At 33.1% G+C, this 25704-nt stretch overlaps 1 protein-coding gene across 4 annotated transcripts in view; it reads left to right on the top strand.

Annotated features, from left to right (window-relative positions):
* Atp9b (ATPase, class II, type 9B) overlaps positions 1 to 25704 on the top strand; it is a 43625-nt gene that overhangs the window by 3761 nt on the left and 14160 nt on the right. For all 4 annotated transcript variants that reach the window (XM_074186160.1, XM_074186159.1, XM_074186162.1 and 1 more), the window contains exons 2-14: positions 171 to 429; positions 569 to 718; positions 825 to 1079; positions 4724 to 4826; positions 4888 to 5095; positions 5642 to 5864; positions 5959 to 6124; positions 6667 to 6920; positions 10898 to 11074; positions 13952 to 14201; positions 15569 to 15777; positions 19409 to 19768; positions 21830 to 21968. In XM_074186160.1, the coding sequence (XP_074042261.1) occupies positions 171 to 429; positions 569 to 718; positions 825 to 1079; positions 4724 to 4826; positions 4888 to 5095; positions 5642 to 5864; positions 5959 to 6124; positions 6667 to 6920; positions 10898 to 11074; positions 13952 to 14201; positions 15569 to 15777; positions 19409 to 19768; positions 21830 to 21968 (2753 nt within the window). The remainder of the gene's footprint in view (positions 1 to 170; positions 430 to 568; positions 719 to 824; positions 1080 to 4723; positions 4827 to 4887; positions 5096 to 5641; positions 5865 to 5958; positions 6125 to 6666; positions 6921 to 10897; positions 11075 to 13951; positions 14202 to 15568; positions 15778 to 19408; positions 19769 to 21829; positions 21969 to 25704) is intronic.

The raw sequence follows: 25704 nt of genomic DNA, 5'->3' as shown, positions 1-25704 counted from the left end.
TGTAACTTGAAGTATGTATCTGTATTTTATTTAGTGTAGGTGTTTGACAATTTCGAAACCTGTATGGGTCAAATGAAAATAAACATTATTATATCTACATAACACCTAACTAGTAACATCAATAAAGAATATTTTTCAATATTTCAGTTAAAACTCTTTATTAATTTCAGTTGTTGGTGTTCTATTTTCCGGAAATGTTGTGGTCCAAGAGAACTGAGGTCTCGGAATATACTATTGGGAAAACCGACTCCTGGCCAATTTCCAGCAAATGCAATCAGAAATCAAAAATATAACATCATCACTTTTTTACCTCTCGTTCTTTTTCAACAATTCAAGTTTTTTCTCAATCTCTATTTTTTGATAATGGCTTTGAGTCAATTCGTTCCTGATATTCGCATTGGATATTTATATACATATTGGGGGCCTTTGGTGAGTACTAGACATTTCTATATCAACATCTTGTTGAGATCAAATTATGAAAAATTAATAAAATGACCTATTGCTAATTTACAAAACTTTTTTTTTGTTTCTCTTTTGTATAGTCAAATAACAATCATAAAATTTCTAGTGTTTCGTGCTTCTGGTTACTATATCCAGAGAGGCAATAGATGATTGGAGGAGGCATAAAAGGGATCAGGAGGTTAACAATCAAAAATGCAAACGCTTATTGAATGATAGAGATAAACCTTTCGAGATAGTAGCATCGCATAAATTAAAGGTAAGTTTTTATCAGAAAAGCATTCGACTGTTTTGATGTGTATTTTTTATGACTTGATATTGGATTTCAGTAAGTATTCTCTGACGAATATTTTTTCATTCTTAAGGTGGGAGATTTGATAATTGTTGACAAAGATGAGCGTGTACCTGCTGATCTGGTTTTGCTCCGAACTTCTGAAAGCAGTGGATCAGTTTTTGTTAGGACAGATCAGTTGGATGGTGAAACAGATTGGAAATTGAGGCTGGCTGTTCCAGCGACCCAAAAACTTGCTTCCGATAGACAACTTTTTGAAATTAAAGCGAGTATATATGCAGAGAAACCGCAGAAAGATATACATTCTTTCATTGGAACATTCAGCAGGGTAAGTCGAGGAATGATTCTCTGATGCATTTTCGTTACTTTTCTCCTAACTGTTGTCAGAACTTAACATTTATCAAAGAATTTGTTATGAATTTACAAATTTTAGTAGGTTGAGAAAAAACTTTTGTGTATTCAATTCTAAGACTATACTGATTTAATTTTCTGCTACCAAGACTTTCTAACAAAGAAATTTATTTTGCATAAACTAAAACATTTGGGGTTAGGGGTATTCACTTTCGTTATACTTGCATATATATTACATTTAATCAAAAAGATACAAGTAATTTATTATATACCTAAATGATATTTATTATGTTCCTGGGCTACATGAACTTAATCTGTTTGCAGACGATACGTTAGTTTATACTTCGAATACAGAACTCAATGATGCTATAAATACTCTCAAAGGTTCTATGAAGAACATCGAAAAATATTTACATATGAATAAATTAAAATTAAATGCAGATAAAACAAAAGCTATGGTGATAACAACTAAATATAAACAGAACTCTATTGATTATAATGAAATAAAAATTGAAATTGGTAACACTACCTTGGAATATGTGTCTGAAATAAAGTACATATCTGGGAGTTATTGTAGATAACACTTTGAGTTTGAACAGTCATGCTGAATACGTTATAAAAAAAATGTCAAAAAAATTATATTTTGTTTCTAGGATAGCAAATAATTTGACTATTAACTCCAGAATATTAACATATAATTGTATACCTAAACCTCATTTTGAGTACTGTCCAACTTTAATGCATTTAATAAACCAAAATAGGCTTTCCCAATTTCAAAAACTCCAAAATAGGAGCATGATGCAGTCGTTATACTTCCATTAATCACATGTTAAATATACTACAATGGCTGTCGATTTCAAATCGATTATTCTTTTTAACAATGGTTTTTATATTTAAAATAACCAAAAGTCTCCAACCAACATATTTTAATGAATTTTTGGTTTTTAATAATCAAATACATGAACATGAGACAAGATCTTATAATAATTTTCATATATATATATATATATATATATATATATATATATATATAGAACTCACACTGGTGGCGGAACTAAAAACTTATTCTACAAGGGACTACAGGAATTTAACAATTTACCAAATGCCTTCAAAGAGGAAAATACTGTAAGAGGGTTTAAAAGTAAATTATTGGAATACCTAGAGCGTTAGTTAGTTGGAAAATATGTATATTATATATAGTTACTATATCAATATTGGTTTTCAACATTGGGTATTATAAATTATATATTTTTTATTATTAATTTTTTATTTAGTTTATCTTCATTATTGTTATTATCTATATACATATTTGAATTTTATTAATATGTTTGGCACTGTGGAAATTTAAATTGTTAATTAGTTATTATGTCTTGTAAGATTAGGATGTATCCTATAATAAAGATTACTACTACTATCTTCACGAATAAATAAAAAATAATATAAGTTGAAAAACATAACTATTTGTAAAATAAATGCAATAAGGCTATCCAAATTGAAGAAGGTATAATTATTAAGCTGCTATATCAGAAATGCCACTAATATTCATTCGTATAAAGAACAAAAATCAGTGTCACTATTCTTTGGATTTGACGTTTTGCTGACGTGTGTGGCTAGTTTCTATTATTATTACTCTTTATTAGCAAATAATGCTCTTCATAGTACAGTCAGTCACTTATAAAATACAAAAAAATATATATAAAAATAGAGACAAGTCATATTTTTAAAACAAGAAACTAGAAAACAAGACGAATTATTGATGACTATTGAAATAGATTCACTACATTTTCTTTTGAATGAATTTAATGAATCACAGCTTTTTATATGACTTGGCAAATTATTAAATGCAATCAGAACAGAACTATACAAAGAGTCACAACCTATTTGAAAAATAAAGGCAATAATATTGAAATATTTAATTACAGTATGGTCAAATTGGATTCAAACAATTAGAACTAATTCATGGTGTAATGAATAACGCAGTTCAATTCGGTCTCTTCAGAGCATGTCTCATTAGGGGGTTTCTTTCAATGGAGGGGTAACTTCTATCAGCAACTAGATGGCATAGCGATGGGAAGTTCACCTAACCCAGTGATAGCCAACTACTTCATGAAATGTTTTGAAGAGAAAGCAATCGACACCTTTGAATCAAAATTGACCTTGTGCCTACATTACGTGGGTGACATCTTCGTCATCTGGAAACATGGAAGGGACACTCTAATCCTGTTCCTAAACCATTCGAACGATCAACACTTCAGCATCAAGTTTACCATGGAGACTGAACAGGGTCAACAAATAGCATTTCTAGATGTACTCATCGAACGACAAAGTGTGCCGAAAACTTACTCACACGGATAGACACCTGCACGCACTATCAAACCACCATACTAGTCAAAAGAGAGGAGCCGTCTCTTCTCTAACTGAACAGCTTTGAAGAATATGTGAACCAGAGCATCTCGAGAAATAACTGGAACGTCTTCAAGTGACCTTGAGATCAAATGGATACAGTGTCCCATGAAACAAGAAGAATTCCACGGTTCAAAAAGGGGAGGAGGCTAGGATGGTTGAACCTGCGTATCTACCATATATACCTAGGGTCACAAACAGAATTGTAAAACTCTTGGGAGAACACAACATTAAAACGGTTTTCAAACCCACCAAGGAAATACAACAAAGTCTCAGGTCGGCTAAAGACAAAAGAGACCTACTATCAGTAGCAGAAAGTCATTGTCCCCAACCAGGGATTTAAAATCGATTGATACGGGAGGCATCAGAGATCTACAAACACGCGGATAGTTTCAACAGAAAAGAATCTGTGAACAGAACCTGTGAACCTCAACCAAATGTGGAATCCCATTCTAAGGAGTTCAAGAATAGCAACCAGCATGACGGTAGGTAGAAAAGGATCGATAAATGTTATTGACAATTTACCTAATCCAGGTACAGGTATCAGCACACCAAACTACCTTAATCAACATGAATACGTCTTACGCAGTCATAATATCCGATCATAAGTGATTACTCAGGATGTATAAACCTCTGAAAAAACTAGCCACTCATGCCAGCGAAATGTCGACGGCCTTCAAACCCGGAAAATAGTGACACTGAAAACCCCTTCCGCAATAGCCTTAACCAATTTGGCAAAGAAAAAAAATTCTTGGTTAATGCAAACTTTCAAATATTTATATCATAGTTCAATGTATCAACATTTACACACAAATACTGATGAGAAATGTCTCCATCTGGTATATAGAAGAGATGTCCTACATACTCACCTACTTCAATTTTTTTTTTCTTCGGCTCAAAGAAGTAACTGTCCGTAACTCTAAATATAAGTTCTTTGATTGACGACTTGTTTATTTTGTGGAAATTTATGTTCACACTATACAAACACACTTTTGTCTATTTTCCACGATAGTTCTATATTTCTGACTAGTTTCGGTCATTACCCATTTTCAAAAGAAACTAGTCACAAATCTAGAACTATCATGGAAAATGGACAAAAGTGTGTTTTTATTACACCGTTTTGTAACTAAAACTAGTCACAAATATAAAACTATCGTAGAAAATAGACAAAAGTTTATAGTGTATCCTCTAAATATAAGACCAATTTTTTCTTTTTAGCTCGACTCATTGAACACAGATGAAAGTTTAGATCTAGAAAACACTCTGTGGACAAATTGTGTTGTTTCTTCTGGACAGGCTACGGGAGTAGTCATCTACACAGGTTGTTTAATTGTTTTTTTTTTATAGTCCTTCTTGACATTGAGTTTTGTTTTTGTTTGTAGGCCCAGAAACTAGATCTGTCATGAATAATTCTGCTCCTCGCTCTAAAGTGGGCCTGTTGGATATGGAAGTGAATACCATTACAAAACTTTTATTCGGTGCCGTGATCGGTTTGGCTCTTATTATGATTGTTCTGAAAGGATTCAGTGGTCCCTGGTACCGATACATGTTCAGATTTGTACTCTTGTTTTCTTATATCATACCCATAAGGTAAGATCAAATAGTGGAAGATAATTAGATAAAATGATACTGATATATAGATACGAATGAGGGGGAAAAGTGAAGTGGAGAAAAAGAAAGAGATCATATGAAAGTGGGAAGTATTAGAAGGGGATAAAAAGTGAGAGGGAAAGGTTGAAATTCAGAGAGGAGAAATATAATATAGAAAGAAGATGCTGAAATATATAGAAAAAACTCCCACATGCACACAAACTCATTTTCAATGTAACCTCCACTATAGCTCTTACAAGACTACAAATGCTCTGTACAGAGGCGTATCTTTACTTGTCCTCCAGTGCTGTTGACGTTTGACATTGTCTGAATAATTTGTGTTGTTTCTGATAAAGTGTCATCGCCTAACAAAAAACCAGTCATCGAGAGTGTATCATTATATAACATTTTAATGAACTGTACTACTACCTATAATAGTAAATAATTGTATATATATATTGAGGAAACTGTGTATTAATGTGATGCAAAAAAAAAATGTTTTCTTCAAGAAATATATTAGAAAACCTCCTTATCATTTCTTTCCAGCTTGAGAGTGAATTTGGATATGGGCAAGTCTTTTTACTCCTGGTCTATAGGAAAAGACCCAGCCATGAAAGGTACTACCGTAAGATGTACCACAATACCTGAAGAACTTGGTAGAATTTCCTACCTGCTTTCTGACAAAACTGGAACTCTTACTCAGAATTCGATGATATTGAAGAGATTGCATCTGGGTACAGTCAGTTATGCTGCTGATAGTTTTGATGAAGTAAGTGGGCTGTAATATAATTTTGTTAATACTCATTAAAGAAATCATTGAGTTGAATTGGGAGCTATATAACAGATTTCTGTTTTTGTTTCAGGTGGGTTTGGTATTGAAGAATTCTTTCTCTCCTTCTGAAAACATCAAGATGGCATCGGAAAAGTTCAGGCGTTCAGAAAATACAAGAATCAGAGATGCTGTACAAGCCCTAGCACTCTGCCATAATGTGACTCCAGTTTATGAGGGATCGGGGAAAGCAGATGCAGGTAAGAAGCATTATTTTTAATTTAATTTTCCTTTATTCAAATAACACTTTATATTAACCTTATACTTTCAAATTTATACACACACATCTATATTCTTACTTTTATATACTTATTCTCAAGAATATTTTTTAATAGAGTGATATAAAAATTGTTATAATCTCATTTTTATTAGTAGTAACTATAATAATGGATGTATTTACATATTTACATTTTTATAACAAATTGACATTGAAATTGATAAAAGACTACTTTATTTCCTGAATATAGGAACTCGCTTGAAAGAAAAACAAAATTTAAATCAGAAACTGCGTAAATCTGACCTGGAGTTTTTCTATTCTTTCAAAACTACAATTATAATTCTTTGCCAAACAATGGTGATTTTATTTGGGATCATATATACCGGTTTCAAATATTGGACATCGATTGTTGCAGTTCAAGTTCTTTTGCATATTCTGACATTTTGAAACCGATTGGATACATTTTTATAGAACTTCATTCATCTGACTAGAGCAAGATTTAATATTTCCTTTTTTTTATATCAGATTCAGTATCTTTTGCTTCTGAAACGGAAGCAGACCAACACTTGCAGGTATCAGACAAAGATGTGATGTATCAGGCTTCCAGTCCAGATGAGGTTGCCCTCGTGCAGTGGACGCAAGAGGTGGGTTTGGCCCTCAGCCACAGAGATTTGTCTTCCATGCAGCTGAGAGGGCCTGACGGCAGGCTGTTGAATTATGCTATACTGCAAATATTTCCATTCACCAGTGAAACTAAACGGATGGGAATCATTGTTAAGGTGAGGCTTGAGTTGCCTTGTAGTCCCCATTTCTTCAGTCTTTTCCATCCTACTCTTCCAGATCCACACAGCTGCTATGCTTCCAGATTTACAGATTTGCCACAGATCCCATCCTCTATCCTTGATACCTTTTTTGATTCAAGCACAATTATTAGGAACTTTGTACTTTTTTGTTTTATTTGATAACAATAATAATGGTAATGAAATTAATTCATTTTCATGTTATGATTATGTAGTCATAAATCAGTAGAGTGAACAATCATTTTGCTTTTCACAAAAATGAATTCAATCACATCATCAAATTGTTGTCACAGACAAAGTTGATATGAAAATAAAGAAACTTTCATGGTAATGATGAACTTGAGAATAAACTTGAAGTAATCAGTAACCAATGAAATTCTCAATAAGAATATTTGTCTAAAAAAAGACGTGTGGGTTACTAAATGTCTATGCCCAGTGTATATAATATTATATGATAATATACTATATTATATCTTATTATATGAAAATATGAAGTTGAAAAGCAATACATATAAGCTCCGATCGACGATCAGTGATTTATATTAATTTTAATTGGTAACAATAAAACGAATCCATAACTTCTGAACTTATCCTTTCAGGGAATATTATATGAAATATGTGAAAATTGAATGTGATTTTATAATTCTAATACTAAATGTCTTCCTGAAAGTTGCAAAGAGTTGTCATTCGTGATTCATCACATCTACTCAAAGCAGAATATTCACGAATCCAATGATCACTCGCCTCAATCCGTGGTGAGTGGCCGTTGGTTGATGAATCTGGTGTTGACGTCTCAAACCATTGAGCGACTGATATTTCGAAAATGACGTAAAAACTTTCGAAATTCGCAAGAATTGTTATTCACATGTATATTAAACTAATCCTAAAGTTTGATAGAAATAGTAGGTGAATCATTTTTCGAAGGAACATCCTCAATAACAATAAAAGTAAATTGATGGATGTAGCCGTTACTACGTGTTGGAGATAATCATGAAAAATGAGAATTGAAACTTCCTATGTTTTTATACCACTCGTAATTTGTAATTGACGTTACTGCAGTTGCGTCCTACGAGGACATTTTCAAACGAATTTATTTGATCAGCACGGTCAACTGCCTTGGAAAATCCACAGAATACAGCTGCTGTGAAGGCATCATGAGTTATACACTGTGTCCATAAAGGGGCCAAGTATGAGAAAATCAGAAACCGCAAGAAAAACAAAAGTCGGTTGAATTAAGAAAAATGTGACTTTTTAAAATTCACAAAATCTTTTATTGGGTAATACATTAGTGAAATTTTCGCCAAAAAGGTTAACTTATAATAGGTGTTTCTCATCGGTACATATAAACATGTTAAAAATAATACAGTTTGTTGTACGATTTTACAAAAACCGCAACACTTGTTTCTCTATACAATAGCTTCCTCAAGCATAAGCTAAAACTAAAAGTTTTTATAGTGTATTCGTGTACTTGGGTGTAACTATTGACAGCAACTTGAAATTCAAGGAACATGCTAATCAAGTTATCAAAACAATAGCTTACAAAATCAACTATTTAAGAAGATGTTCCCCATATATCGATGAACAATGTGCTATCTAGCCTTCAGTTCGGTTTTCAAAGTTCGAAAAATACCACAGATGCTATTTTTTCCTTTCTAGAAAATGCATACTCTAGCATAAATGATAGCAAGGCTGTTGCAGCAGGTTTTTGTGATTTTTCGAAAGCTATCGATTGTGTTGATCATAAGACACTGCTCCGGAAGCTCAGCCATTATTTTATATTTTATGTTATGTATGTTTCATTTGTGAAATTGCTATGTTTGTATTTTTTATGTTTTATGTCGTGTATTGTATTTTTTATATTTTATGACATTCATTTGATTGTTTTACAAGACTTTGTCAATAAGATACTAATCTTCCGACAATAAAGCATATTGATTGATTGATTGATATGAGCCAGTGGTCTACATTATTAGTCTACAACTCCATAATCCTTCCACATTTGAATTATTGTTTTACCATTCTGTTCTTTCTCAATCAAAATTAATTAAACAGACTACAAAAGATGCAGAATCGTGCTATACGAATAATCTTACAATGTTTGAGGATAACACCCATAGCAAATATGTTGCAAACCCTTCAATGGCTACCAGTGAAGAAACTCTTCGAGTACCAAACACTAATTTTTATTTTTAAAATCAAAATTGGATATTCACCTGTATATCTACAGAATAAATTAACTTATGGGGCTGAAATACATGGGCATAATACTAGGAACAGTAACAACATAAAAGTTGAAAAATATAAAAAAAATAGTACACATAATTCTTTATTTCATAAAGAAGTAGATTGTTTTAATGGCCTCCCTCAAGAAATTAAAGATAGTGGTTTGATAAATATATTCAGAAGACAATTGAAGGATTTACTAATGAAAATATAGTGCAGGGGTGGCCAACTTGATTAGACATAAGATCTACTGTTTACTGATGAAACCCTGTGCGATCTACCACTTACATACTTCTTGAAATCTTAAATGAAACAGCATAGTGTTTAGTACACAATTATAAAATATTTTTTATTGGACAGTCTTAGGAGTCTCTTTCGTATCACATATGAGATTGTTTCCTTAAATTTACTCAATACTTTGGAATGGAAGTCTGAGTTGATGATGTTTAATCAACATTTATAGGTCCTATCTATATATTAGTATGAGCATTGCGTCGCAGTATCTTCCACTAGTTTAGCATAATCTAGTTTGTAGTTGGAAATTGCCAACCTTAAAGAATACAATGTATGAGCGTCTGTCAAGCGAGAACGGTGTTTACTTTTTGTTTGTTTTAAGTAGGAAAATGCTGACTCACATAAATATGTTGAACCAAAACACGAATGAAGTTGTTTAACACATTTCTTCAAATTTGGATATTTTTCATTGGAGACCAATGCCCAGAAATCTTGACCTGAGAATGATCTTGCTTTTAGAAATATGTCGCAGCGCAGAGTAATAATTTCGTTTTGTAACATAATGTGCTCCATTTGAATTATATCTGCGAATTTTGTAGCCAATTCATAGATATCACTATGATCAATGGAATCATTAAACGGATAACTGATGAATTGAACCAGTTTCTCAATTTTTTTGAAATCACTAAAGCGAATTTCGAAGTCTGCTATCACTGCCCTAATTTCTGTCGTGTACTTCTCAGAAATGAAATTGTAGGTAGGATGTTTTTCCATATGGCCCTTGATGTTTACAAATTGTTCAAATTTTGTCTTCTCTATGTCAACTATCATAGACGCTGTTTGACTTTGAAATGCTGCAATAGAACTCATCATTTCTGTTAATGTTTTATTCTTGCCTTGTAGATTCAGATTTAATGTACTCAGTTTTCTAATAAAATCGGCCAAGAAAGCTAAATCACATTGCCAGTCTAAATAACGTTGCGCAGTCTGGTCTATTTATTTATATTTTTTGCCTTTCCACGATCGACTGGACTAATGGTCGCGATCGACCAGTTGGCCACCCCTGATATAGTGTATTCCTATATATGACTTTCTTATGTAACTTTTCATTTATACATTTGTATTTTTAATCAGAATCTTTGTATTTTTTCATATTGATAGGTATTATTTTATTTATAATGTGACAATGTATTTACTATTGTAAATGAATTAGTTTTTCAACTAAATACAAATATATATATATATATATATATATATATATATATATATATATATATATATATATATATATATATATATATATATATATATATATATATATATATTACTATAAATGTAAGTTACAAAAAGGATTTGAAGCTTTTCTGTTTAATTATCTGTTAGCGCTTTCGACAGCTGGTCGTGCTGTCATCCTCTAGGCCCTACTCTATCTGACTCAGATAGGATGACAGCACGACCAGCTGAGCTTTGAGAAATTGGCACGATTTTTTTATTTTCAGGATTTGCACACTGGAGAGATATTTTTTTATTTGAAAGGAGCAGATGTCGTTATGTGCGCAATCGTTCAGTACACGGATTGGTTGGAAGAGGAAGTTGGTAATATGGCAAGAGATGGTTTGAGAACTCTAGTGGTAGCGAAGAAGAATCTAACAGAGGAGCAATATTTTGATTTCGAAGTAAGTTAATCAACACATTTTTTTAGCAGATATGCAATGTTGTGGATTTTCTTTCATCTCATCAGGTTTCTATAGAATGTAATATGAAATTACACTGATTATTTCCTTCATTCCGATAAAATGATGAAAAAATTGAAGGCAAGGTCACCAAAACAGAGTTTCACATCAATAAAACATTTCATTCCAACAGCAATAAAACGGACAGCCATGAAATTAACATCTAGGTATGATTATTCCTGAATCATATGTGACTCTCAGGACCTTGTTATACATCATTCTCAAACACAATTAATGTTCCTTACGCATTGCAAGATTGCATTCATTCACTTTAGTGCACTGGCCAAGTTGGTAACTAAAATGAAGATTTCTGTCCGCAAATAAAATCCAGCTCCCATTCCATGTTCGATTGTTGGCCGTCTGTATATCAGGTGTTACTGTCAAGCATTTTCTCAGGATGACTGTTAATTCTCCACTCTTTGCAGTTTTTGTTGAACATGTATTTCAGTGTCATGGACTCCGTGCAAATGTTTGATGTTTGTTCATCCACATATTCCAAAATTTCTATTTTGGCTAATCCCATGCAACTTGGTGACTCCAACATACCACAAAATGTAAAAGAGCCATGTGTATAACACAAATCAAATATAATTTGATTTTGTGTTATAAATAAGAACATATTTTTACTGTATTAAATTTTATATATATTTATACTCACATTTATTATATATGTTTTTACTTACTTTTATGATGATTTATATGTATTGTAATATAGCTATGTTAACTATTTTATTTTTCGTAAATAGGATTATCATACTCATATAAATAAATCATTAAATCATCAAGTCTTTTGATTTTCTGAACAACAGTTTATCTTTCAAAATCGCACCAGTCATAGTTTTATAGGTAACTCAAGAATCTGCAAACAAACAATAAATATCATAATTTCTGTAGGAATTTCATTCAAAACCAACTCCAGTTTATACAAATGAATGCTCAAAAGTTCACCATTCACATCCTGATAATAGTGAAGTCTGTTTACAAATTTATTTCTGACACGAAATGTTTCTGGTGCAAGCACCTCTCATTCTTTCCATGAGTTTTGAATAGGCTGTAGTTGTGTAACATACATTTTTTTATTTCACTAATACCCCCAAAAAATCTAAAGAAGTCATATGAAATATCTAGTAATTTTATTAATTGTCATCCAAACTCTCTCTTATAACGAGATGTCCCCATCTTGCTGGCCACAATAAACCCTTGAGGGTTGCGGTGGAGGGTCGAATAGACCCCATCTTGCTGAAACATAACATTAGTACAAAACTCATTTGAATTTGCCTGAACTGTATCATCTATCAATGTCCTGATACGATTTTGCAGCATATCCAAATACAAAGATCCCATTAATTTTTTTTTTCAAAAATATCAGACAAAATGTTCCAACCATATGTTAAATTATCAGGTTTATTTTATGAATAAATGGTCCAATAGTATAATTTACGGCAGGGATGGCCAACTTCTTTTGCTCAAAGGGCCACTTCAATACTTTCACAAATAGCGGGGGCTGCACAAAAAAATTAAGGCAAATTTAGGCCTATAAATATATAAACAAGTACTATGGAACGTTCTTTAATTTTAATATAGTATTTTATAAAAGTTTAGCCGTACAAACTCACAATGACATAAGTTATATTGAATAGGTACTCAGTTCTAGTTGAAATGAACATAGTATTGCGCCAAACATTCTCAAACGTCTTGACTTGGGTATGAATTTCTTTAAAGTTCTCCACAATTCAACTGAATTTAATTTAATTTAATGAGAACACTGAGGGCGGGCACAATTGTTCAATGATAATCAATTCGTATTGAGGTGATGGCCACCTTTAGCAGATCTTGAAGATGGTTGTCTGTTTCGGTGAGTTGACTTTATAAATTTCATTGTGGAAAAAGTGCTCCCACAAATATATGTGCTTCCAAACATTGAAACAGTTTTTCTACCGAAGACACGTAGTTTGGGATACCTTCCCTCAGGCAGCCTACTCCAGAATTCAACACCAGTTTCCGTTTTTTTTTTTTTTTTTTGAAAAGTGGGTCACTGCAAATCACAAAGCTCCAACTATATATCGTCATCTTGCTGGGAAATGTCACATGTCATGGAATTGTTAAATAAGACGAGATGTGGTCGCAGTTCATCAGAATCCAAAAACCGTTCATTGAATGACTTCAAAAGCATATTCAATTTTGGTATGCAAAAACTGAAATCACTGGTTGGAATTTCTTCCATGATTTCTTTGCACGATGGAAAATGTGCTAGATTAGCTTTTTCTAGACTTGATTTGACTGTGCTGTGCTGGCACGGCGGCCGGCAGGTGCACAGTCTGTCTGGTAATAGCGGCCGGTTAATGTGGCCGTAAAAGCAGGCACGAAGACGCAACTTCAAATTGGCGTGTTCGCCCCATGCTCAAAATATGCTTCCTACTGATTCTCATATACTTAGCATTACATTACATTAACCTTAACTTTACTAGTTAAAACATTAAAAATTAGGTCGTAATAATATACAATTTGTATATAAAAATTGTATTTTTTATGTTTTTGTTAAAAAATATCTAATAATTTTCAAAGTCGTTTAGGGGCCGCAAAGAGCAAGGCCACGGGCCGCAAACGGCCCGCGGGCCGTCAGTTGGCCATCTCTGGTAAAATTTACGGTATTATCTCAAAGTCAAGGTCACAATTGAACTTTTTTTCTTCTCCCTCACCGGCTCCCTCAGACCCATGGACCCCGTTGCTGTGGCAACGGTAGCATCGGCAATGCGGGGGTCCTGGTTTCAATTAGAAAGAACATTGAGAAATGTAGTCAAAAATTTCTGAAACTTCCAGGCTCGCTACAATGCTGCTCGATTGTCTACAACCGACAGGGTTGCTAGAGTGGCCCAAGTCGTCGAATCTTTGGAAAGGGAAATGGAGCTGCTGTGTATAACGGGTGTAGAGGACAAACTCCAAGATAACGTCAGACCTACTTTGGAACTGCTTAGAAATGCTGGAATTAAAATTTGGATGTTGACGGGTGATAAACTAGAAACTGCTACATGCATAGCTAAAAGTTCCAGATTAGTATCACGAACTCAAGGTAAGAACTATGCAGTTCTCTTTTTTTAACATGCTTTTATTGGCTTTACCTATATGTATGTATGTTTGTTTGTTTGTTTGTCAGTTTGTTTGTAACTCTCCTTTTAATTTCATATTTATTCCTGTTTGAATGCTCGGGATCTGTATTTGACAGAATTATCGACATTATTGCTTGATCTATTCACGGGCAGATGGCGCTATACGTAACCTCCTTGTAGTGTCCGAACCGAAACTGGTTTTTACGACCGAAACCGAAAACGAATTTCGGCAATGGTCTTAGTTTCGGCCGAAACCGAAAATTCCTTACAAGGATTATGTTTTGAGGGAAAAATAAAGAAAAGGTTATTTTAATCAGTTAGTCTTTATTTTTTTATCTTTAAATCACAATGTTATGCAGTCTTCGACATTATTACTTATTGATAATTAACATAAAAAACCTTATTTAAGAAAAAATATTAATTGCACCTCAAAAATACTTAAAAACTTAAAATAGGTGAGGTGTTTATTTGAGTACATGTAGATCCTTCTTTTAAAATTTATTGATTGGTTTTCAAAATTATTAAACATAAAATTACTTACTTGAGTTGTTACCTAATATCTCTTGTATGAAATTCAACTAGCCGAACATGACCGATCACAGTGCGGGAACTCTTGAATGCAGTTTCGGCAGGTTTGCCACCGAAACCCGTTTTTTGCCGAAACTCGACCGAAACCGAACTTTCGGTCGGACACTACCTCTTTGATATAATTCAAACTCATTTCACATGTATGTCTTTATTTGAAAAAAGTATTTTTTTTTAATTAACACGCGCGCCTGTTGCTTTATTTGTATCACTCCTTTGCGCGCCTGTTGCCTTCCTTGGGCTTAGTAGCTGATTTTCAGGCTCCCTCTCCCGAATCGGAAAATATCAACGGTCATTTTTCTGAACAATATACGGCTGATTGATCCCAAAGTTTAGATAAAATAAATATAGTTTAAAAGACTAAAAAACACGCTTTTATAGCATACGAAATTAATAATAAATATAGTTTGAAAAACTAAAAAACTCGCTTTTAAATAAAAACCAACTAAAAAGTTAAAAACTTTTTTTTTTAAATAAGCTTAAAACAATAACGAACGAAAAATAGTAGTTTTATTGTAAAAAAAGCGTGGGCGCTTTGTGTCATATTTTTTATATATCAAAAGCCCGTCGCTTTTTTCAGAATAATACTCGTATTTTTCGTTCGTTATTATTTCAAGCTTATCTTTAAAAAAATCATTTAACTTTTTAGTTCAATGTTCTTCAAGAGTGTTTTTTTTAGTTTTTCTAAATATATTTATTTTTTTGAAATTTGATTTATCTCTGTATGTTTTTTGCAATTTTATAGGTCTTCACATATTGAAAAAGGTTGTGACTCGTACTGACGCGCATTTGGAACTGAATGCGTACAGGAGGAAACAAGACTGCGCTTTAGTGATAAGCGGCGAAAGCTTAGAAGTGTGTCTGTCATATTACCAACAGGAATTTATGGAACTGGCTACTGCGGCTCCTGCCGTCGTTTGTTGTCGCTGTTCACCAACTCAAAAAGCACAAGTGGTAAGAAAAGAATCATTCAGTGAAAACTAATTTTGACAGAAATACAATGGCGAAAATTTCAAATCGATAGCATTTACTGTTATCAAGATATGTTACTTGTAAACTGCATATTTACCCAAAATTTCAAGAATTTAATGTGGATAGATATTTATATTTTCTGCAACAAATTCTGTTTGACTCGCCGAAAAATATTCCCTAGAACATTTTATGGAATTTTCAATATTATTAAAATCATGGTGCACACTGCTATGGATAAGGCAAGAATTTTTTGAATAGATGAGAGGAAGCATGTTGTTTTGTGATAATGGTCCGACTCGGTAGCCCACAAGGTCACCTGAACTTACTCCTCTGTATTTTTTTCATTTGGGGCCATATTGAAAATAAAAGTTTATCGTTATCTACCTAATGATTTGGGAGGCCTGAATTACACAAAATTCATTAACTCTAACGGCAGAAACATTGTATGTTGCAGAAGTGAATGAACATTGCTTTGTTTTCACTTCAGCAAGAATTTTTGTTTGAATAGATAAGTTGATCAATTTTTGTTTAAATTTCATTTATATCGCTACTTAAAGAAAATCACTGAAAACCATCGACTTGAATAGCTCATATTTCTTGAAATATAGATATAAATGACGTTGAAATGATAGGGACTTTCGAAACAACATCAAAATCAGATCCGTATTTTATCCTTGTCTTTCATAGGTTGAACTATGATGAAGATCATTGTAGTTAGGGATTTGTCTCTCTTCTATAGATACTTTCACGGAAAGTATTCACTTGACCTGGCACATTCGATTCTACCAAGAGTGGTACATATCGTCTGCTTCTATGTGAAATAAACTTCCTGAAATATTGAGCCACTCATATGTGAATATAATTTGTAAATTGTGAAGTTGAATATTTCAATGAATGAAACGAACGATTTGGGTATAATCTTTGATGTGAACCTTTCATTCACCATCCACATCAACAGCACCATCAATAAAGTTCTTAAACTTCTTGGTTTTGTCTTTTGAAATTTTAACAGTAGATGCCACCAGAATTGTTTACATAGCTGATATAAGATCTGTTTTGGAGTATGCGTCATTTGTCTGGTCTCCTCATTATACTGTATATGTACATAATATTGAAGCAGTGCAAAATTACGAGGGGGGACCCAAAGAATCATAACTTCTTTATTTCTCAATATTTTAACACCAAATTTTGATCATCTTCAAAGTATTCACCATTGATCACAACGCACTTCTCCAAACAATTCTTCCATTGTTCAAAATAGTTTTTAAATTCACTCATCGGGATGTCCTTTAAGCCTTCCAGTGATTTCTGTTTTACTTCCTCTACAGTGGCAAAACGCTTCCTTTTCATATTCCTTTTGAGTCTGGGGAACGAAAAGAAATCACAGGAGGCATTTTTGGTCAAAAATTGCTTCACAGAAAGGGCGGTGTGGGCCGGCACGTTGTCATGATGTCGCCTGTGCGCCAAAGATCTGACTGACCTTTTCTTCCGGATACTCTACCTCAATATTTTCAAAACCTCCCAAGTGGAACTTCTGGTTGGCAGTTTGACCCGGGGAAAGAACTCCGCGTGCACAACACGACGTTTTCATCAGTTCTTGACGTTAAGGGGCGTCCTGAACGGAGTTGGTCTTCAATAGACATTTCTCCATTTTTAAAACATGAAAACCAATCGTAAACTCTGGTTTTACTTAAGGCAGCATCCCCATAAGCAGTCTTATACATTACAATAGTTTCCGCGGCCAATTTCCCCAACAGGAAACAAAAAAGCCCGTTGTTCTCGTCAATCTGCCATTACGTTTTCCCGAAATGTAAAAAGTTGTTTTACTGAAAAAAATTTCACAGCGGCACAACTTTGCACACTGACGCAGGTGGCGTCACTTCCCCACCACAGCGTAATTCCGGTTTATTTTTAGGTCCCCCCTCGTAGATTCCTCAGACATGTTGCCTTCAAATCTGGCCTCACAGTTGGAGAATATGATTATTCTGATATACTTTATATTGCCAATCTTCACATCCTTTCTTTTCGTAGAACAAATAATATCATTATTTTATTCAAAATCAGGTGACATTAATTGTAATGATCTATTACGTGAAGTCTCATTCCGAGTACCTCTTCATTCAACTAGCTACAATGATCCTAATGTCTCTAATCACCATAATAACTATGAATACTTCTCACCCATGTCGAGGGTTATCCAAGAAGCCAACTGTTTAGATTATATATATATATATATATATATATATATATATATATATATATATATATATATATATATATATAAATCCTTTATTTAGTCAAAGACTAATAAATTATACATATAAGTGAATAACAATTTTAAAGAAATCGATACAATCTAAAAATTATAGTATTTTTTTTTGTAACTTGTACAATGTTATTAAGCTGTAATATACTTATATTAAAAATAATTAATTACTAATTTACATCTCACCTCAAATATATTGTAAAATCTTATAAGTGAAATTAATAAATTAAACGTCGCGTCGTTCTATAGAACTGAAGTCAACAAAGTAAAATATTTACAATCTATATATATATATATATATATACATATATATATATATATATATATATATATATATATATATATATATATATATATATATATATATATAAAATCTAGAAAGGTTAATGCAGTCAAGCTGCTGGAAAATAATTCCATGAAAATCAAAAAATAAATAGATAAGTACTCTTTGATCATTCCCATATTGATTTCAATTTAAGAGCCACCGGTATACAGCTGTTTCAGCCTATTGGGCATCGTCAGTACCGGGCAGGCGGTCCTCGATTGAAGACAAAATGAGAAAAAACCAAGAAAGTACTTGATAAAAATAGCTGCGTAAACGCAAGCGAAACATAAGTGGAACCACCTATTGGTGTGACACCCAAGTCAACTTGCCAAGTTTTTATGTCAGTGTTGGTGGTTTGACCAATCAACCGACAACTGCGGTAGCAGAAATTTGGGAAGCTAACCTGAAATGCCATCGGAAAACGAATCCACATGTTTCTAGAAATGATATGAAATCTAGAAAGGTTAATGCAGTCAAGCTGCTGGAAAATAATTCCATGAAAATCAAAAAATAAATAGATAAGTACTCTTTGATCATTCCCATATTGATTTCAATTTAAGAGCCACCGGTATACAGTATATATATATATATATATATATATATATATATATATATATATATATATATATATACACACACATATAGATCCTTATTTACTCATGAAACTAATAAAAACATTGTGAACAATATACAAATATACAATGATAAAATATATATAAAATAAATAAAATAAATAAAATATAACAGAATATAATATAAAGATTATAACAGTACAGAAATTCACTGAATACTTTTGAAAAACAGTGTAGCAATAGAATTCAATAGTTAACTAGCTAGGATGTTGATTTTAAGTTTATATTATTTGAATTTTATATATTTACATTGATACATGTCTATATTTATACCTACATTGAGGTTGAGTTAGTTTTAAGGTAATACAGTATTTGTATATTTCTTTTTTCTTATGGTTGTTACCAGTATACATAAATAAATGAATAAATAAATGAGTAAATGAATTCCAGGTACAACTCATACAAAAACACACCGGGAAAAGGACGGCAGCCGTCGGCGACGGAGGCAATGACGTCAGCATGATCCAGCAGGCCGACGCCGGCATTGGTATCGAAGGTCGCGAGGGGAAGCAAGCGAGTTTGGCCGGAGACTTCAGTATCCCACAGTTCTCTCACCTGTCCAGACTACTGCTGGTACACGGCAGGAAGTCGTATAAGAGGTCTGCGTCTTTGGCACAGTTCGTCATCCACAGGGGCTTGATCATATCCACAATGCAGGCAGTGTTCAGCAGCGTTTTCTATTTGAGTTCAGTGGCGCTCTACCAGGGCTTTCTGATGGTGGGATACGCCACTGTGTATACCATGTTTCCAGTGAGTTTGTTCATTTATTAAATTTAAAAACTTTTGAGCAAAATGTTCCATTATATCAATCACACAATTTGCAGTGGTATGCAGGGTTTTCTGTCTGACATTTTGTTTATAGCTGCGGTAGATATCAAAGTTTATAAAGTAACTGACGAAGTGCTCTAGTTGTCCTGATAGAACATACTACATTGTTGGTTTTGGTCTCCAGTTTTACTCCATCGATGGTGCAGAGGTAGGGAAAAGAAGCTTGTTGGTTTTCTACTTCTCCATCCTTATACAAAAAAATTAGAACATTCAAGGAAACTAAGAAGCTAATAAACCTTTTTCCCCAAAATCGAATTTCTCCTTGAAAGTATTTCCATTTCAATTTGCTTATGTGGATTCCCTTTCCTTTTCAGTTGGAATTATCTCTGTGCTTGACAAATCTCCGAGCTATTATCCAAGACCCAAGAAAGAGGGAATTAACATAAATCAATCCGAATCATTTTTTCTAAGGACAAAACACAAGCACTACAGGAAAATCCTTAAGGCGTTCTAAGAGCGGTGCCTGTGCGAAAGTAGTGATTCACATAGGATTTGAAGCGCTGGAGATTGATCTATTTGGAAAAACGTTGTCAGGAAGTTTATTCCACAGTTTTCCAAATGAAAGAGTTCTTGAACAGTGAAGTTCGAGGTGTACTGAGTTGAACCTCAAAACGTTGAGCAACCACAGTCCTTCGCGTAATTCTGATATGAACCACTCTCGGTTGAATCAAATGTGCCAAGTCACTAATACTTTCTGTGAAAGTATCTATAGAAAAGAGGCAAATCTCCAACTTTTTTTCGATGTTCCAGACTATGAAGGTTGCAAGTGATCTTCACTGATCTTCACATCTCCAATCAGGCGGATAACTCTTTTCTGGATGGAATCCAGCAGCTTCAGGGTATATTTAGGGGTGGAGCTCCATACATGAGAATAATCCGAAACATGCACTGTTCCGAAACACCAAAACTGCAACAATCTTCTTGACACACGTTTCAAAAGTTGGTATCTTCAGTACATGAAGTAGACTATTTCGTCTCCTGAATGCCAACTTGGTTGGTGAAATGTAATGAAGTAGTCTACTTCATCTCCTGTAGACGCCAACTTGGTTGATGAAACGTGCATTGAGAAGAGTGTTGCAATTCTGAACAGTTTACATTAATTCTACACCAGAAATTCCAGTTAAACTTTCAATTTCAACATCAACCAAGTCTGGCTACCTGTACTGAACTGTACACTAATTAAGCCAATTAATATAACCAACAAAACTAAGCCATCTAATAAAACTGAACCTTGAATGGTGTAATATGTGCTGAGGGGACAACTAGAGCACTTCATTCATGACTTCTTTGCCTTAATAATTTCTACCACAGTCGTAGACGAAACAGACAGATAAACCTTCATAACAGATATTGACATATTTGCAATAAATAACACATTATAACTTAGAGGTAAAAAAAGAATTGGAAGACCCATGTCTGTTGTTAAGGAATATTGTTTTTCATCAGATGGTATATGGAATGAAAATATTCATCAAAAAAATCTAAAATAATTTTTATTAAAAATATTCTTGATTTAATTCTTGAATCCGCTAATATAACCTTGGAAGGGTATTGTAAATTTAATTCTACATTTTGGTAAACGAATAAAGCATTTCTTTTTGCAGGATATAATTGTATTTCCTCATTATTTTTTTTTATAAGCACATTCAATATGGTAATGTTGAAATTCTGAATTGTTTGAATAACTGTTCACAGTATTCATCGAAAGTTGTTTCTGCCATTATTCTCATTACTTTTTTGTGAGATTAATATTTTTTCTGACAGACTTGACAATCCTCATACTAATAAAGCCATATATCATAAATTTATCAGATATCACATAAAAGGCCAACCAAAAACATCGTTTTCAGATATAACTTCAAACTTATTCTAACAAAACTCAGACTGTTCCCCCAAAATTTTAATCTATATATGAATTACTGCCAGTTCTTTGAATTAATTTTCATTCAAGAACGGATAACTTAGTTTTAAATAAATTTTCAGGTTTTCAGTTTGGTTCTTGACCAAGATGTCAGTCCTGAAATAGCTCTCACCTATCCAGAATTGTATAAGGAAATGGCAAAGGGTCGGAGCTTATCATTCAAAACCTTTTTTATGTGGGTTTTGATAAGTATTTATCAAGGTATGTATTGTGCATCGAAAATAAGTCAATATAATAATGAAAACGAAATGACGTGGCTACTGTTCCAAACAACCTAATCTCTTAATGAAGAATTGGTTTTATTCATGAAATTCACTAACAAGTTACCCCATGTTATATATAAAATTCTCGTGTCACAGTGTTAGTTGTCATACTCCTCGGAAACGGCTTGACCGAATTTTATGAAATTTTATATGTATATTTGGTAGGTCTGAGAATAGGTCGTACTCTATTTTCCATACCCCTAAGTGATAAGGGTGCTCCACCGTAAACATTTCTTTTTGACAATTTTTTTAATGGTGTGGCAAAAAAAATACATATAACCCTCAATTTATATCTTTCTATCACCAACCGCTATTATTTAATAGCCATTTTGGTAATATAATCAGTTTTAACCCTCTCACTCGGTAAACAACCCGGAGTAGGGATGAGGACGAAGCCGGTCTCCTGTCTCTCTCACGCAATAAACCTTCTTTCACTTCCTGCACAGTTTTCGGCCACTATTATTGTTTACAATTTGTGATGCCACCGAAGATGTTAATTATCCAACAGTGTTTGTGCCACCGCATAATTACAACTGAATGATGGATCGCTACTTAATTTGCATCCACCACGGCTGTGCAACGGCTCGCAATTAGTCATTAAAAAATAATGAAAAATGTTGACGAAGCCAGCATTTTCAATGTCAAGTTACGGGGTGAAAATATATGAATACCACTAATCCCTATTATACGTACAGATGTGCCAATTCATTTTGAACGTGTACAATTTCCAATTATATTAGTATTTTCAATGACTATTAATGAGTCCCAAGGCCAAACTATGTCCTTTTGTGTCTTGGATTTGAGCACACCATGATTTTCACACGGACAATTATTTGTTGCATGCTCTCGAGTGGACAAACCATCTAGTTTGTGTGTGTTAGCTAAACATGGACTAATGAAAAATATTGTACACATTATAGCATAAGGGGCACACTTACAATGACACACACTCACAATGAGTTAGTTATTATTTTCTACCCTAGAAATTCACTAAAAATAATTTATTTATATATAAATCCTTTATTTAGTCAAAGACTAAAAATATAGGTAATTTACATCTCACTTCAAATATATTATGAAATTTTGCGAATACATAAAAAATAAAATAAACGTTGTCTTATAGAAAAAAAGTAAAATATATATAAAAAGTTTCTAAACTACAAGTTTACGCTCCACAACAAATATTTGTATATTTATATAATAAACGTCCAGTCTCATCGCGTTTTTTCATCAGATATTTTTTTAAAAGGTCGATAGAATCTATATCCTTCAATTTTGGGGTTAAATCATTGAAAGCTTTGACTATTTTAACAAAGACAGAAATTTGAGAAGTCTTTGTCCTCACTAGAGGTATGCGAAAGCAATTTCTTGATCTGATTAGGTATTGGGTTCAAAATTTTAACTCATTTCATCAATTAAGTATTTAGGTGCCCGTCCTGTTTTGATTTTAAAAATGAAAAGTATATCAAATAATCTATAATTGCTAACCATCCTAAACTGTCCAACGTGGTTTTTAAGGGAGTGCGTCTGATACATGACAAAATGATACGCTTTGATCGGTTTTGTAGTTTTTGGAACATGATAATTTGGTTTTGGTTCAGTAGGTATAAAATAGTGGAGCAATAGTTGAAATGGGTAACTATAATACTATTTATCACCGTTTTTTCCATGCATTAAGATATCTTGAACATCTGAATATAAAGTTTACTTTGAAAGAAATAGTTTTTAATATATAATTTGCATGTTCTCCAAAAGTCTATAATACCCAAGTATTTGACTTTTTTTACTTGTTCGAGATTGAGTTCCCACATAGTTTGATTTCCAAATTCTGGCTTGGCAGTGTTTTAATCTGGTTTTCTCTTGCAATGAGCATACATTTTCTTTTATTTTCATTTATTTCAAGCAAATTACTGCAACTTTATTCATGAATACAATTTATTGTAGAGTTTATTGTTTGCTTCAATATTCCATGGTCTGTGGATGAAAAATAGGTGAGGGTGTCATCTGCAAATAAGTGGATTTCACACATTCCAGCTTCTCCTACTATATTATCTATATAAATCAGGAAGAGTAAAGGGCCGAGAATACTACCTTATGGCACCCCAAATTCATATCTATTATCTAGATAATTTTTAAACCATTACAATGCTTTTTCCACAATACTGATACTTTCTTTAGCACTAATCTATTTCTGTCCACTACTTCAAAAGCCCTCTGTAGATCAAGATCATCTAAAACACATTGAAATTCTGTTTCACAACTATGCTTTCTTTGAAGACCAAATTGAACACTATTAACTATGTTGTTATCTTCAATTTATCTTACCAACTGTTCATACACTACCTTTTCTAAAATTTTGTCAATCAAGCTTAGCATTTTATTGGTCTTAGATCAGAAGCTTTATTTGAATTAGATACCTTTGGTAGTGGAATTATGGTTGCTATTTTCAATTCATTTGGAAATGTACTAGTCTCTAGTGAAGTATTAACAAGGTTGAACAACGGTTCTGCAATATTTTATGTACTTGTGATACACTCTTTGGAACCTTTGGTGTAGTAATGAACATTACTGGAGTTTTTTCCCAACACCAAACCATTATTTTAATACCTCGACACATGTTTTGATCACCAAGTGATCATCTTCAAGAGGAATATTAAACTGAGTTTAATCTTCCAAGTTTAAACTCAGTTAAATCTTCCTCTTGAAGATGATCACTTGTTGATAGAAACACCTGTCGAGGTATTAAAATAACGGTTTGGTGTTGGGAAAAAACTTCAGTAATATTCAATATTTCATGAACAATATATTTATGTCGTCAGTACTACTTTTATTGGGCATTAAAAAAATATATTTTTTAACTCCATGTAATCAATCATCCTAAATTATGCCTATTGAGAGTTATTATTCCGAGTTGTGACAGGGTATTTTGGTATACTTTTGTCAACATTTTCTTATGTACTATATCTAATATGTACTTAATGTTATTGATATAATATTTGTATGAAGTGTTGGATATATCACGGATATCTTTGATAGTCTCCTGTTCGAAAATTTGAATTTCATTTAAAACACGTGTTTTCGGTTTTGGATAACATTCCTTTCAATAATCTCCACATGTCATTAGGCCTACTCCTATTCTTCATAATTGAATTTCCATAATAAAACTTTTTTTCGTGCCTTATTGTTTGTACAGCTACATTTTGATTTTGTTTATATTGTTTCCAGTGTTCTGAGCTTGTAGTCTTGACAAACATTATATAACTACTGTCTCTCTTTCTTGTAGCTTTGGCAACACATTCGTTCCACCACACTTTGAATTTTGTATATAATATGCACTACGCCATGATAATCAAAGAAAACAGTGAGAAAATCCTTGATGTTTGATCGAACTGGGCGTGCTTTTTTGGTCTTGGCTCTCCTGGGCTTTTCCATTGGGACGATTGGATTTTGGTTTCGATGTCATAACCATATACCCATGATTCGTTAACAGTTATGACCCTTTCAAGCAAATCTAGAACGCCGTTGACTTCATTCAACAATTTCTGAGCGATTCTCATGCTATGGTCTTTTTGATCAAAATTCAGCAATTTTGGAACGAATTTCTCTGCCACACGCTTCATGCACAAAATTTCTGAAAAATTGCATGCCATAAGCTTCTCTAATAGATTGGACCA

The sequence above is a fragment of the Leptinotarsa decemlineata genome, unplaced genomic scaffold, assembly GCF_025532065.1.
Source record: "Leptinotarsa decemlineata unplaced genomic scaffold, Ldec_3_MD MMD2_tig00078422_RagTag_RagTag, whole genome shotgun sequence".
Taxonomy (NCBI): Eukaryota; Metazoa; Arthropoda; class Insecta; order Coleoptera; family Chrysomelidae; genus Leptinotarsa; species Leptinotarsa decemlineata.
This window is presented reverse-complemented; position numbering and strand designations above follow the sequence as displayed.